This window comes from Chelmon rostratus, chromosome 5, assembly GCF_017976325.1.
Source record: "Chelmon rostratus isolate fCheRos1 chromosome 5, fCheRos1.pri, whole genome shotgun sequence".
Taxonomy (NCBI): Eukaryota; Metazoa; Chordata; class Actinopteri; order Chaetodontiformes; family Chaetodontidae; genus Chelmon; species Chelmon rostratus.
In genome coordinates, this window is record NC_055662.1 from 21,507,062 (window position 1) to 21,521,707 (window position 14,646).

The 14,646-nt window shown below is 42.4% G+C and overlaps 1 protein-coding gene across 3 annotated transcripts in view; it reads left to right on the forward strand.

Moving 5' to 3' along the window:
• The window catches only part of wscd2 (WSC domain containing 2), a 42,711-nt gene that overhangs the window by 20,461 nt on the left and 7,604 nt on the right, over positions 1 to 14,646 (forward strand). For all 3 annotated transcript variants that reach the window (XM_041937006.1, XM_041937005.1, XM_041937007.1), the window contains 3 exons: positions 5,366 to 6,288; positions 10,140 to 10,254; positions 12,782 to 12,966. In XM_041937006.1, coding sequence (XP_041792940.1) covers positions 5,901 to 6,288; positions 10,140 to 10,254; positions 12,782 to 12,966 — 688 coding nt within the window. In that variant the 5' untranslated portion in view covers positions 5,366 to 5,900. The remainder of the gene's footprint in view (positions 1 to 5,365; positions 6,289 to 10,139; positions 10,255 to 12,781; positions 12,967 to 14,646) is intronic.

Sequence of the window (14,646 nt, forward strand, 5' to 3'; positions counted from 1 at the left end):
ATCTGTGGCTGCACAGAGATTCTTGCAGACATCTCTGCTTATTAGCTTTTTTGAGTGGCCGCCAGTAATTAATTGTATTGGGCATTGAGCCAATCACTAATGCGGGCACACACTGAGATCAAAAACAGGTCTAATTAAAATGGCTGAAGCCAAAATGGGTAGCCAAAACTGTAGCGCGCACCGTGGTAACTTTCGCCAAACACTCAGCAAAGAAAACGGCTTTGGCAGCGCGATCCTGTTGTTATTGGAAGCAGTCATGTTCACACTCCAGTTTTCAGGGGTCATGCGCTCCTACGAGTACCCATCTGCGCTGAGCGAACCGCTTGAATCTGCTCCGCAGAGCAGCAAAAGTTTGGCATCCAACTGGATCATTTTAGCTTCCTGAGTGAACTGGAGTCTTTTTCTAGGCTGTAAATGTCTGCAAATACTTCCTATCATTACACCTGAATCACAGTTTACATTAAGTTGGTGCTGTGATGGGCTTTAGTGTTTTTTGCTGCATGGTATGTATTAAATCCTCATTCAGGCGTCCTCTCAACAACCTTGCTGCTTCCTGGTGGTCTTGAGCTTTCCCCCGGACCTGTAATGACACAACTTTGCAAGCAGGATAGTGTGGAATAATCCCTGTAAAGTTGAACGCAGGCATTGCCAGTGTTATCACCGCGGGAGGAATGCGATCTTTCGTTTGATTTGATTTGACAAACATGGCTAATGCGCACTGGCAGGCCAAACACACTAGGAGAGCGGAAAGACAGGCCCCAGGGTGAGGGGAGGGTCAGGGCTGCTGCAGCTAACGCTGTTAACCCTTCTGCTGCTGAAGGACTGAAGGCATGTTACAGTACAGTACAGTACTTTTACAGGATGGGCCGTGTGTGCACGTAATATGAGTTAGACAACAAGGACAATGAGAGAAGCCCCGATGGCTTCCTTTCCTGCTAATGCTGTTGGCCGTGCACCGGATAACCTCTCCTTCCTGCCACTGTTAACACGAACTGTTTCTATCGCAGTAATGAGTGTTTCTTCCCTTTAAAAGCCCACTGTTCATGACTATCAGCGTTGCTTCTACTGTGCACCAAAGATAAGCTCGCTGACCATACAGTTGGTTTCCTGTATTGTTATAACTGTGAAAACACAGCAAGAAAAAACCCCATTTTAAACTGTGGGAGGATATCACAACTAATTTGATTCAGCTGGCGTAATTTGCACTGGAGATCCTGAGGTCTAGCTGTTGAAAAGCCTCACCCACGTTGGAGTGAAATGAATGCTTTTTGGCAATCGAAGGATGGGGGAATGGAAATTGATTACATCTGCAGAACCAAGTAACAAAACTGAAGATTTCATCTGCTTCTATTATGAAAATATCCAGCTGTTAAATATCCAACCTCTTCAAATCTGAGGATAAAAAAAAGAACATCAGAAACATACATCTATTGTCTTAAATTGAGTTAAAGTTCCCTTTTTGTATTATTTCTCAGCAGTTTCTTTCCTTCAAACCACAAAAAAATAATACACAATCACTCTGTTAGAGGCTTTTTACTGCTGGTATCATTTAACAGCAGGTTTCTCTTACGTCAAGGTGACTCCTTGTTTGTTGAACCCAGTTGTCCCTGCTGGCTGACAGTTAAGTGTTGTTCCTGAACTCGAGGGGTGTCACAGTGTTGACCGCAGCTCTGTCTTGCTCAGCGCTGTCTCTGGTCGATGTGTCCCAGGACAGATATGAAGAATATTTATGGACTGACTTGTGGAGCCATTTGCCTGCAGCACAAGCTGAGCTGGCTGTCGGCCTGCTCGCCAAAGATTAACTTTGACGTTTCCTCCTCTAAATCCGCTGTGATTAAATATTTGCTGGCTCATTTAATATGAATGTGAATTAATGGTCAGTCAGTGAGTTCATGTCCGCTCCACATGAGTAATTGCCATGATTTGGCAAAAAGACCTCTGCAGCACCTCCTATCTCTCGTCTGCTGCGTTTCCTCTTCCCTCTGTTTGAAACGGACACGTCTGAATTAGACACTTGACCCGTTTTTAGCTTTGAATGTGAATAAAGTTCACCTGTTGTGGCTCTTAATTGCACCAATTTACACTGTGTAAAGCTGTAATGCGATGGTCTGACTCTGGGAATTTTATCCACATTAGCAGCATGGCGTGAAAATTGGCTTTGTCAGTTGTTTGGTCCACCACACTGTAAAATGTTAACAACTGTCTGATGGATTGCCTTTAAATTTTGTACACGCAGTCATGGTTCCTCAGTCAGTGGATCCAATTGTCTTTGATAACCACCATGAGCTTCACATTTGTAATTTTTAGTGAAATGTCTCAATAAGTATTGGATGGATTGCCTTTAAATTTAGTATAAACATTCATGTTGCCCCCAGAATGAACTGTAAAACTGTAAAAACTCAAGTGAAAATTTTCATTCATGCAACACTTTGGTTTAGTGCCTGTAAAGCTAATCACATTGCCTTCAGCTTCAGATGTACTTTGTGCATTGCTAATTAACAAATATTAGCATGCTTGCACACTAAACTCACTCGGTGAACAGGTTTAACATTATAACTTCTAAATATCAGCATGCTAGCATTGACATTTTGAGCATGTTAGCATTTAGCTCAAAGCGCCTTCTGTGTGACAGTGTGGACTCTTGTCTCTTTTTACCTCATACAATATGAAGGATGCATGCAGGCGCAGCTAGACTCCACCCACGCTGCTCTTACTGTCATTTGAACCTGCAAAATAGCCACTAGGTCAATGTCATTTTTGTAACAAGGGGGGGGTTTGAATTATTAACACCAGTAATCAACCTGTGTGCGGCCCTGTTGCATGTGTGAGAGACTGCGTGGGTGGGTGTCACATGCACTGCATCCTTATGTCATTTTCTCCATCTGTTCACCCTCATAAATCGGTTTACTGGGTTATCAGAGCAGAAGCACCTTGCTGCTTTTTAGCTGCAGCCATCATTGCATGACACACACACACAGAGAGAGAGAGAGAGAGAGAGAGAGAGAGCCCTAAACCATCTTTCTATCAGTCCCATGAAGAGGCCACAACACATTTTCAGGTTTCCCTCCACAGTGAGCTCCCAGTCAGAGGCGGGTTGACATACGCTGTTTTATTGTTCTATGTAGACCTCGTAGAGAACTTAACCTAGATATGATTAATTTCTCTAAGGCAAACAAATTATTCAGCTCGAACACAGACCAGCTTGTTAAAGAGTTCCTGCATCTTGTTCATCCTGAAATATGAATATTTCTCCATCAACATGGAACAAAATACTGACGCAAGACTGAAAAACCTCTGTGCTTATAGACACTGTAGGAGTCTCTTTTCAGTATTTCAATCTTTTAGTGTTGTTTATACAGCTGAGGAAATAAATCTAAGCATTATTATACAATAGCTGTGTTCCCTCTGGAATACAGGCCTTTCGTGGGAATCACTGATCTTATCTCACATTAAATAGTTTGTGAAATATGTTCTTTCTTGCAGAGATTTAGATGAGAAGATTGATACCAGCCCCTCCTCTAAATGTAAAGCTAAAGCCAGTGGCTTATTAGCTTATCTTAGCATAAAGACTCCCAAGAAATAGTCAGGTATACAGGCTAACACCCAGTAAAACCAGAACTTGTCATTTTTACATTTCTGTTTGTGTTTGGATTTAAAAAAAGATATAAAGTGTTGATTTGTGAGCTTCAGAGGTATTTTTGAATTTAACCTCAGGCTAGATATTTCCCCCTTTTTCCAGTCTTTGTGCTAAGCTAGTTAACTGGCTGTAGCTTCATGTTAAGTGTACAGACAATAGTATCAATTTTCTTATCTGACTCTCTGCAAGAAAGTGAATAAATATTTCTCAAAAACTCAAACAATTCCTTCAAAATAAAGCAGGTTTATTCGTGAATGCTCTGAAATGTAGCTTTAACTGTATTCCAGCAATTAGACAGCAGAAGAGATTTATTGCTGGGACATTATTTTGTCATTATTTTGAAACAGTGAAGCCTGAACAAACGATGTCTTTTATGTCCTGAGCATGGACCCCACTAATATGATTCACTTTGTGTTTTTATTAACTTTGACTCATCAGCTGCAACACCCTTCATTTATACCTCAGAACATTTAGTGCTTATGATTTCCGAACTTGACTCATGAAAAGAGGTTTGATCTTAAAATGAGCCAAACACTGAATAATTAAAATGCAGACAAAGACATCTGTAATGAAACCCGTCCTTGCAGATATTCAGAAGTCACTGAACAGGATGCTTTGGAGAAACGAGACAGGATGAGGATTGTCTTTGTGCTCACATGCTGCAGATTGAAGCTCATGAGCAGAATGTGATCCATTTCTCCTTGTGGGTCCCAGACTCTTCCCAGACTACCGGAGGGAAAAGTAGAGGGGCGGAAAGCCAAAGGGGGGTCTGCGGTGCCATTGAGGTTTCAGGTGACAAGCATTCTGCGGATTAGTCCCGGGGCAGACAGAGAGCCACAAGGGCGAGTGTCCCCTCGAATGTTCTGGAAAATTCCCTGACCCCGAGGAGTGTTGCATTACACCTTCCAATTGTAGCCTCCCGGGCTCGTCCCAGAACAGAGACTCCTTTGAGAGAGGCTGCGGAGAAATTGGGAAGTCTGCATCCCAAAGAAGCGGCAGTAATCAGTGTAAAATCTTCAAGAGAATCATGATAAGAAAAAGACAACCCATTACAGAATAAGCTCTGAATTTAATGGATGAGTAGACGTAACTTCTTTTTTTTTTTTACCACTGTTAAAAAAAAAAAGCCTGTTTGCTCTTTTCCTGTCACAGATTCACGCAAATTATCATCACCTCAAATCATCCTGAATAATGTTTTTAATTCCCCTCTATTCCCACACACATTAGTTCCAAAAGACATCAGTGAAAATGCTGCAGGGTAGAGCTTTGTTTCTGTTTTCTCCCTTCCGGCTTAACCTAATTTATTAAAGATAATGTGGAGCTCTGAGCTTGTTGCAGTGAAGCTTTTCTGACTGGTGCACAAACTAACAACAGAAAACAACAGATCCGTTTCCCAGATACTTTCCAGATTGCTTTTAATCCTATATTTATGTCTTTGCTTATCTTTGCTCCAAATTTATGTTCTCATTAATGTGAGTGTTACAGAAAAAGAATGAGGATGGTTAATCACATATAACAGAAACCAGTCATAGTGTTTGAATGGGCAGTTTATTGTTGGATGATGTTAGAGCTCAGCAGGAGGTTTGAAATTTATTTCCTTGCAGGTGATGCACTGACTTCATCCTTTTGTAAACTGCTCATGTTCTTTCTCCTCTTCCATGTGCGATAAAGCTTACTCAGGTGTACACTTGTTCTTCCTTTTTTTTTGTGTGCGTGTCTTTACTGCAGATGGTGAGTCACGCCCTCTCTCTCCCGGATCGTCTCAGTGAATAGCCGGCCGCACAAAGACGAAGCTCCTAAATAAAACCCTCTTCGTTCTGCACAGCGTGGGAGAAAGTGCCACCGCTGAGCTGGTGTGGCATCTCTACCGGCTGATAATTGGAGTGAAAGCAGTGTTGGGTGATCATCTTTCACTCTGAGCCGCTCACCTTTCATGCTGCGGCCCCGGAGCCGGCTCTCAGGCCTGGACTGTCAGCGGGAACCCAGAGAGACTCTCATGTGCACACGATCTGCAGAGCTGCACAGTGCAAAGGTGTGAACTAAGCAGCGTCTTCATGAGACTGAAGAGGCATACATGAGGGAGAAGTGATGCTATTGTTTGGATGACCTTCATTCAGGATTAAGACTCTAACTGACTTTTTCTTCATTTTATTTTGGGCCCAGTGGGGCGGAGTGGTGGAAAGAGCGAGAGCTGGTGTTGATTCTTCTGCTTTATGAGTTTTCCTCACTGGGAGAGTGTGTCTGAGTGGCAGGGGGAGCCAGCATGGCCAAGCCTCTGCTGAAGATACAGCGCTACTTCCGCAGGAAACCTGTCCGATTCTTTTCCCTCATCCTCCTCTACCTGACCGCCGGCAGCCTCGTCTTCCTGCACTCTGGCTTTGTCGGGGACAGCGGCCCCGGAGCCAGAGGGGGCCGGGACTCTGTGGTTGCTTCAGAGATGGGCAGCCGGACTTTGTCAGACGCTCGGGGGCTTGGCATCATGAGTCGAGTGTTTAAGGAGACGCGCAGGTCTGGACGGAGGTATGGCCCTCCGTGGATGAAAAAGGCCAGACATGAGGGCCATGAGACAGTGGGCAGGGGGGGAGACTACACCAGCAACTGGAACCGTGCACTTAAAGGACGCAATGCCAAAGACATGGACGATGGAAGAGGTGGGTTATACCAAGATTCCATACTTAACTACACTGATCTCAAAATTGAAAAAGGTAAATTATGGTAAATTATAAATGATGAGATTTGACTTTATTGTCTGTGGTGGCTTTTAGCGGCTCGCACATAAAAAAAATCTGCAGTAATTCAATGCAATGTGCACTTGTGCAGATCAGCAAACATATAAAAAGACTTTACTGGCACAATAAATTAATTTTAAATGAGGGAATAATCACAATCTGTTCCAGCAATTGCAAGAATAATTGCAGTGTTGCAACATTAATGATTCCTCTGTTTGTATGACTGGATACTTGTGAAAAATATTACCAGAATAATCATTATACCATAGTTTTTGTCATAGTTGCTAATTAGAATATTCTACAAATTGTAGGAACTTTTTAGCACAGGCTGATTTATAATGCACATCCTCTGGCAAACACACAGGCAGCACTTATCCCTCCAACACTTCATGTTAATATGAAATTGATTCAAAGTAGTCTCTGATTACAAACTGCATCATGTTAATGACTGAGAATTTCTAGTTGTAATTGGTCCTGTAGGAAATCTCTTGAGAGTGGGGAGAGATGGTGATTATGATTAGGCCCTCTGTCTTGTGTGAGAGTGAGGGTCTCACCCACAGTTCTGCAGCTGCAGCTTCGCTTTGTGCTGCTCGGCACATGTTCAGCCACACTCGGGCTGCAACACAGTCACAACATCTAAACATCATCATCGCAGCTTCTATCTGCTCGCTTTGTGAACTGTGTACCTACACGGTCCAGTCAGAGAAGGTTTACATGTAAACTCCTGACTGGCATCTGACATCCTATCAAATCACACAATGTTTTGAAAACACCAGGAGGACAGGAAGTGTCCGGCCAGAGCCCACGTCTCTGACCTTGGGCGGCATGAATATCCTGCGTACTCATCCCTTTTCAGATGAAACACGATCAAATTTGCCGATTAAAGGATATCATTTACTCACATGGCACACTTCTCTCTTCCTCTGCTTTTCTTACCCTGTCAAACACTCTCTGCACTGCTGGACGAGGTATAAATTATTAAAAGCAAAGCCAACACTGGATATGTATATGTAACATGTACTCAAGGAAACACATGACTGTCAGTCCAAACCTTCCAGTCATAGTGGTGCCAGACTCTGACCACTCTCTTCGTAAAGAAATATAGTAGTAGCAGTTGTCGAGGAAGTGCTCACATCCTTCAGCTATGTAAACATAGTGATGTTAAAATACTTACAAGCAAATGTCCTTCATGTGGTGGCCCTGCGATGGCTCACCTGACAGAGCGAGTCCTCACCACAGCGGCCCGGGTTCAGTTCCAGCCCGGACCCTTTGCTGCATGTCCTGTCCTCTCTCTCTGCTGACTGTGCTGTCTCTCTCCAGCTGTCACCGTCTAAATAAGCAAAAATTCTACCAAGAAAATCTCCTTCATTCAAAACTTTACTCAAGAAATCATCAAAATGTACTTAAAGTACTCATACAGAACAGCTCCTTTCATATATATATATATGTATATATATATAGTACACGTAAGCAGCATTTAATATTGTAGCTGGAGCTAATTTAACTATTAATCTACAATTGGGCTGTCTTATAAATTGATTGTGTGTTTTTCATGTAAGAGCTGTTAGATACATGTAGTGGAGTAAAAAGCGCAATATTCTCTCTGAAATGTGATGAAAAGGACGTATAAATTGTAGTTGTACAGTGCAAGTGTAACAATACGACGTGAAACTACTGATCCTGATGTTATATTCTGTTATAGGATTATTAGGATCATTTAAACAATAAGCATTTTATATCGTAGCTGCCAGAGGTGGAGCTAAGTTTTACTACCTGATGTCCTGTTGGGCAGTTTAATCTATAACACTGGATCATATTTAAAAAACTAATCATCTTATCCATATAAAATCTGAATCTTTAACAGCTAGTAACTATAGCTGTCAAATAATAAATGTAGTGCAATGTAACTGCAGTGGAAATATAACGTAGCTTAAAATGGAAATTCTCAAGTAAAGGACAAGTACCTTAAAACTGTAGTTCAGTACACTGCTCTGGAGTTGTATTTAAGATTAAGCAGTTGTTATTCCACCAGTGAGAAACACTCGGTTCAGCAGTTGTAAACATCTGGTCGATATGACTGGCAGGGGGACGACTGGAAACCAGCATGTTCCACATGGGTGTTTCTATTTATTCATATCTATGACTTAAAATAGACGCTGAAAATCCATAAATATCTGCAGGATTTTACGATAACTCTGTTGTGGTTGTGCGGGTTTCTGGTTTCCCTCCAGAGTGCCGTATACGAGCAGGTGAAGAATCTAAACTGCCCATAAACACGAAACATAAGTGTGAGTGACTGCTGCTCCGTCTGTGTTAGCGCTGTGACAAAATGTGGAGGCTGCTGATTTTTAACTCCCTCTTCTCCGGGCCAGACGCCAGCCTCTGAGAGCCTGACCAGAAAATAAAACTCTGCGTTACAGCAGTACCCTGCTGCACATTGCAGTGTACAATATTCAAGGACGGTGCTTTGCAAGTACAGTCCAGAGCTAGTTTTTCTTCCAATCCAAGGCCGGCAAAGCAAACATGTTTACAATGTAAATCCAAGCTGATCAAATGAAGGTCTCTCAGTCTGGCTCGGTCCTCCTCCTCTCCTCCCGTCCTTCCCTTCTCTGAAACGCTAACCTCGCAGGACTGCAGCGGAAAGCGATAGTAGAGTAATTAGTATCTTCAAAGCATTCGTCTGCTCTCATACGTCCAGCACTCATTACTCTGCAGTCTAAACCATCTCCAAAAACCCTCTTATGTAGTTTTCGTTCCTTTCCTCTCACTGCGAATGCGCTCATTCTCACCGGGACCTGAATTTAATTTGGAGAAAATATTGCAGCATAAGGTGCAGACTGCAGCACATGTACACAGTTGTACTGCGTGGTGCAGTAGCACAGAAGCATATTGCACTGAAGTCCAAAAAGGAGTAGACTGGGGAGAGAATCTAGCTGAAAACTGTTGACATTAGTTAATATGATCCTCCGGGTACTGGGAGGTTTTGTGTGTGTACTGAAAGTATAAAAGCAGAGCAGCTAATAGTAATATGGACACATGAGATGCATCTGCTGTCTCATCCTTTACTCTGATGTCATCCTAAGCAGGAATATACTATTCAACTAAAAGGTTCCAGCTCCATTTAAATCAGCATTTCCCTTCATCATAAAGCAGATTATTTTCCAGCTAAACAATAGTAAGGAGGAAGATTACAGGGGAATCCTGCAGCGCACCACATGCTGCTGAAATGCAGGCCTTTAGACCATGACAATTAAAGTAATGCAGCGGACGAGGACTCATTTAGCTATTAACAGAGGCTCAGAGGGGTAATGGCACAGCACAGATGGCGAGAGGTTTGTTTGTTAAAGGTACAGTAGAGCCTGTGCAGCTCGGTTAGACAGGGGAGCAGTGTTTTAATGGGAGGGAAGAAGCTGTTGAAGGGTTGCTGCCTCTGCAGAGGTTCACTGAAGCCCAACCCCCACTCACTTCTGAAATAATGCAGCGATGACTGCCACTACAGTTACAGGCCACTAGAAGGGGATGTGTGTCTTTATAAATAAATAAAGACTCTGGCCCAGTTTGGACTCCTCGTGTGCTCTGTCACACACTGTGTAGGCAGCGATAGAATTCACTTTATGGTCAAACAGCTGTTTCACAATTTCTTTTGACAGCATTTCTCAGGAGCCGAAGTCGATTCTTTTGTCACAAACACTTTATGTATCTATGTGCCTTATTTTAAAAATCTGTCTTTCTTTCTGCGGACATAACTAACTTATATTTTTCCTCTTTTTCAGCAAAGTATATCGGCTGCTACATTGATGACACACAGAAAAGGGCGCTGAGAGGAGTTTCCTTTTTTGACTACAAAAAAATGACTGTATTCCGTTGCCAAGACAACTGTGCAGAAAGGTATGAGAGCTACAAAAAACATCCATTAGATATCCCTCGCTTTTCTCTCTTTTTTATCTCTTGTGTGAGAAATAAAGTAGAACTGATAGTGCAGAAGAGCTGATATGAATATTAAAAATGCTGACAGTGATTAAAAGGTACCCCCTCATCTGTGGTGCTTTATAGAACCAGAATGATCAAAGATCTGGCGCCCGATTCTTGAGCAGCGTGGGTACACAGATATTAACATCGACATATATCTTGATGTGCAAAACAATAATAAAAAACACATATTCTGGAGAAAGCAAACAAACAATTGCAGTTGAGCCAACAGTTTTAGCTTTTCATCATATCATATTATCATTTTATTATTTTCTGAAGCATACCTACCAACACTTTTCTGCCTTCCCTCCATATTTGAAGTCCATCTCTGCATGGCCTTTTCCCTCATTATTATCAATAATGGTCATACACTAAGTTTCATAGTTTATCTGACATCACCCATGTTGCCAAACATGTATGAAACATTATCTACACACACAATCCACACACTACATACAGTTTCACTCCATCTTTCACCACAACCTGGCAACCCACAAACCAGGTCAAGGGATATGTCCTGCTTTCTTTCCCACCCTAAAAAATCTAAACACTATCCTTCAAAAAGCTGGGGGCTGTTTTTCTGGGTTTGGGTTTGGTCCCTTTGTATCAATAAAAGTAAATCTTACTGCTGCAGCACACAATGATATTTTAGACACGTGTTTCCAATTATGTGTGAACAGTTCAGGGAAGATCCATATAATTCAACACCCATCAACCATGACCAGATCTAGGAAGAATCCAGAATCCAGAAAAATGCAACATGAGAGCACAAAACTGAAATCATAAGCTCGACTGACACGGCCTCTGTAATAAAGCAGGGCACACCTCAAGGCCTACATCATGTCATTTGAAGTTGTGCCTTAGTGTTGAATATTCCTAAACAAATTATTGGTTAAACTAGAATAAAGCAGCTGACACACAGTAATCCTGGAGCCTGGAGCTCTGAGGCCCAGTGGTAGATCCATTTTATAGAAAGATATCCCACACACCGACAAGAAAAACACAGCAGAGACTCTTAAAATGCAAAAAGAATCAATTTACTCCACATCCAAAGACTGACACACATGTGGAACTTTTGCACATTACATAAACTGTGTTGTGCTCTGCATCTCATGAACCTCCTGTACTTCTCTTTTGTGTAATTTTTCTGTGAAATGGGACTGTGGATTCTGGCCACACACACCTGACACTGTCTTCTGAAACCCTTTCACGCTTGTCATGTGGTAATTGCCAGCTTTGCCTGGCTGACAGTCCAGCTTTGCATCCAGCACCTCTGGGATGAATTGGAGACTGCGAGCCAGGCCTCATCGCCCAACATCAGTACTCAAGCTCAGTTATGTTCTCGAGGCTTAATTGGAGCAAATACCTGCAGCCAGGTTCCAAAAATCTAGTGGAAGGACTCTCCAGAAGAGTTGCAGTTTTTATATCAGCATAATAATTCCCATGCTTTGCAATTACGTGTTCAGGAGTCCCGTATGGGTGTAATATTCAGGGGTTCGCATACATTTGGACATATAGAACACTTTCAGTCCATTTTTGTAAATAATCATAACAATAAATGTAATTTCATGATTTATTTACTTGTATGTACATAAAAACCATCAGCTGATATATTCGAATCCAAATTTTTGTTTTCTGATGTCTGTATCAGTCTAAAAATCCAGTGTTTGTAGAGGTTCGTTTGGGGTTAAAACAGAAAACACAGTAATGAATGCTCCAGTTTTTGAAACATTAATCTCTTGGATCCTCTCCTTCATTTGTCTCCTGTTTCCTCATATCCTGTCTCCCTCTCTCTGCTGCCTCACCCATCTTTCTCTCACCTCTTCTTCCTCCCCGTGGAATACCGGGGACGGCTCTATCGAATGCATTGAATTACACCCATCACTGATTCACAGGGCGGAGAATAGGAACAGAGAGATATGCTTGTTTTCAGCCTCCTTCCTCCTCTTGCTTCGTGCTTTTCCCAGAGCAGCCAGTTAATAAAAACAGACAAACAAATGAGGGGCAACAGCACATAGCGGCATACGGAGGTTTGGGTTTGATTGACAGCCCAGGGGATTTGTCCTGTGTGAGGGGTGTGTTAGACGTCTAATTGCATCCGAAAGGCCTCCTGGGAGTCAGATCCTCCAAGAAGAAACAGAAAGCAGAGAAGAGACCTTGTGTGATGGATTCAGTTGTCAAGTATATTTATAATTGGTTTTGCCTTAAAGCCTCACAGCAAGTGTCATTTCTCTCATCTTCATGTTATTCCAGAGTAATGTTTGGATGTGTTCGCAACATCCTCTGTGCATCTTGTGTTTGGTTCTGCTTGCCCAGTTTGCTCTGATTGATAATCTGTATTGGCCTGTGAAGGATTAAGGCACATAATGAAGGCTCAGAGCAATCACTCAAGCTGTCTTTCCTTTGCTAACGATGCTAATCCTTTTTTCCTTTCTCTTTCCTCCAGAGGTTACATGTACGCAGGTCTGGAGTTCGGAGCAGAGTGCTACTGCGGTCACAAGATCCAGGCGCCCAATGCTTCAGAGAGTGAATGCAATATGGAGTGTAAAGGAGAGAAGAGCAACCTGTGCGGAGGAGCCAACCGACTGTCCATCTACCGGCTGGAGCTGAGCCAGGAGTCAGCACGCCGCTGTGAGTCCGACGCTAACCAAACTCCCCTGGGTTTCATAGGAAGCTGCTGCACACGGGGGCTATCAAGTAAACACAAGAGAGCGGAGCCACATTTCAAATTTGAATTATTTCTTTCAATAGAAAATCTGATTGAGTAAAAAAAAATGAGCCGAGCACACTGACGTTATCCGCCGAGGCACAAAGATGCTATTTTGAGGGAAAATATTTGTTTTATTTTGGGTTGATGCCACAGTTGGGAGCAAGCTGCTCTGTTGTGTTTACCTCTTTCCCCCGGAGAGCTGTGCTACCTACGTAGCCCAGCCAACCGTGGTCTGCATCATAAACACTCGCTGCCTGCTGCTGGAAAACTGAAGCAAAGTGAAGGAATAGCTGATTATCAGGAGCCGGAAAGATCTGCGTGCTGAGGTAGTTTGTTAAAAAAATTGTTGCAAGACTTGCAGGTTCCTTTCTTCGGTACTTTCTGTTTGCTCTTCCGTTTTCTCATCTGCCCACTACTTAGAATTCATCTGCTAATACAAAGGGAGTTAACACACACGCCTGTGTGAATATCTGAGCGACTCTCCAATCTAAATGGCACTCTCCCAGTCCAGTTTAATGCTGTTTGTTATAATAATAAGTTTGTTATTATTATTTTCATTTCTGCTTTTTGCTGTCCATCAGACTGCTGAATAAGCTCTTCATGTTTGTGTCTTCACCTCTGACCATGATCCTCAACATGTGAGCCCGGCTCAGGGCATCAAAGAGGAAATGCAGGAAATGTGTCGAGGTGGCTGTTTTGTGGTTTTTGCCACTCAGAGACCATCACCGTCTGACGATTGCTGCTACTGCAGAGATGTTATTCTGACTTAATTTCCTTTGCCTCATTGTTATACAATCATCTGTAAGCAAAGCATGAAGATTCCACTCAGCTGGTTGTCAGAATTAATGATCTATTATTTGCTTCTCAAGGCCTTGTGTGCGATATACATTTGAATGCTGCATATGTGTCAACAGCATTCAAAAAGCATTTGATCTAAAAAAAGCTCTGCCACATGCGAGGGCAAAGGAAGAGGATGCACTCTCACTGCAGTGGAATAAAGAGAACATGGACATGACATTAAAAATGCAACTTTAGTCAGAGAAAGGGGTCAAAAAATTAATAAAACATCAGATACCCACACGTGGCTTTGCAAGTGGTGTTACAAGCCTCACAGCACTGATAGATTAGCTCAACCGTCTCGCTGAGCGACTGGTTTTGGTAGCATGAGCATAAAAAGGAAGAAATACGGCAGAAGCAAAGCCCCATTTGCATATTTTATTCAGTGATGTTTGAGTAAGCAAGCTGTCTTCATCATGGTATCTATCAGAGTGAAAAGCTTTAGAGTTTGGTTTCCTTCCTGTTTGTAATGCTTCATATGCAGAGAGACAGCAGAGACTCCCTTATATGTATATCACTGTGGCTGGCATGTTGACAGCCTGAAGTGAACGTGAAATGGATGTTTAGATTTTTTCTCTAATAAACTGATGCTGCTCACGACCTTCCTGTCACAGGCTGCATATGATAAACAGCTCAACCGTGATTTAAATCCACTTTCTTCTTCTAGCAGTGTTTTGAGGCTGAAAACAAATAATTGTCCAATTATTCTGTAAATAAGCTATAATAACGAAAACATCTAATATATGAAACATCTGACAGATAAA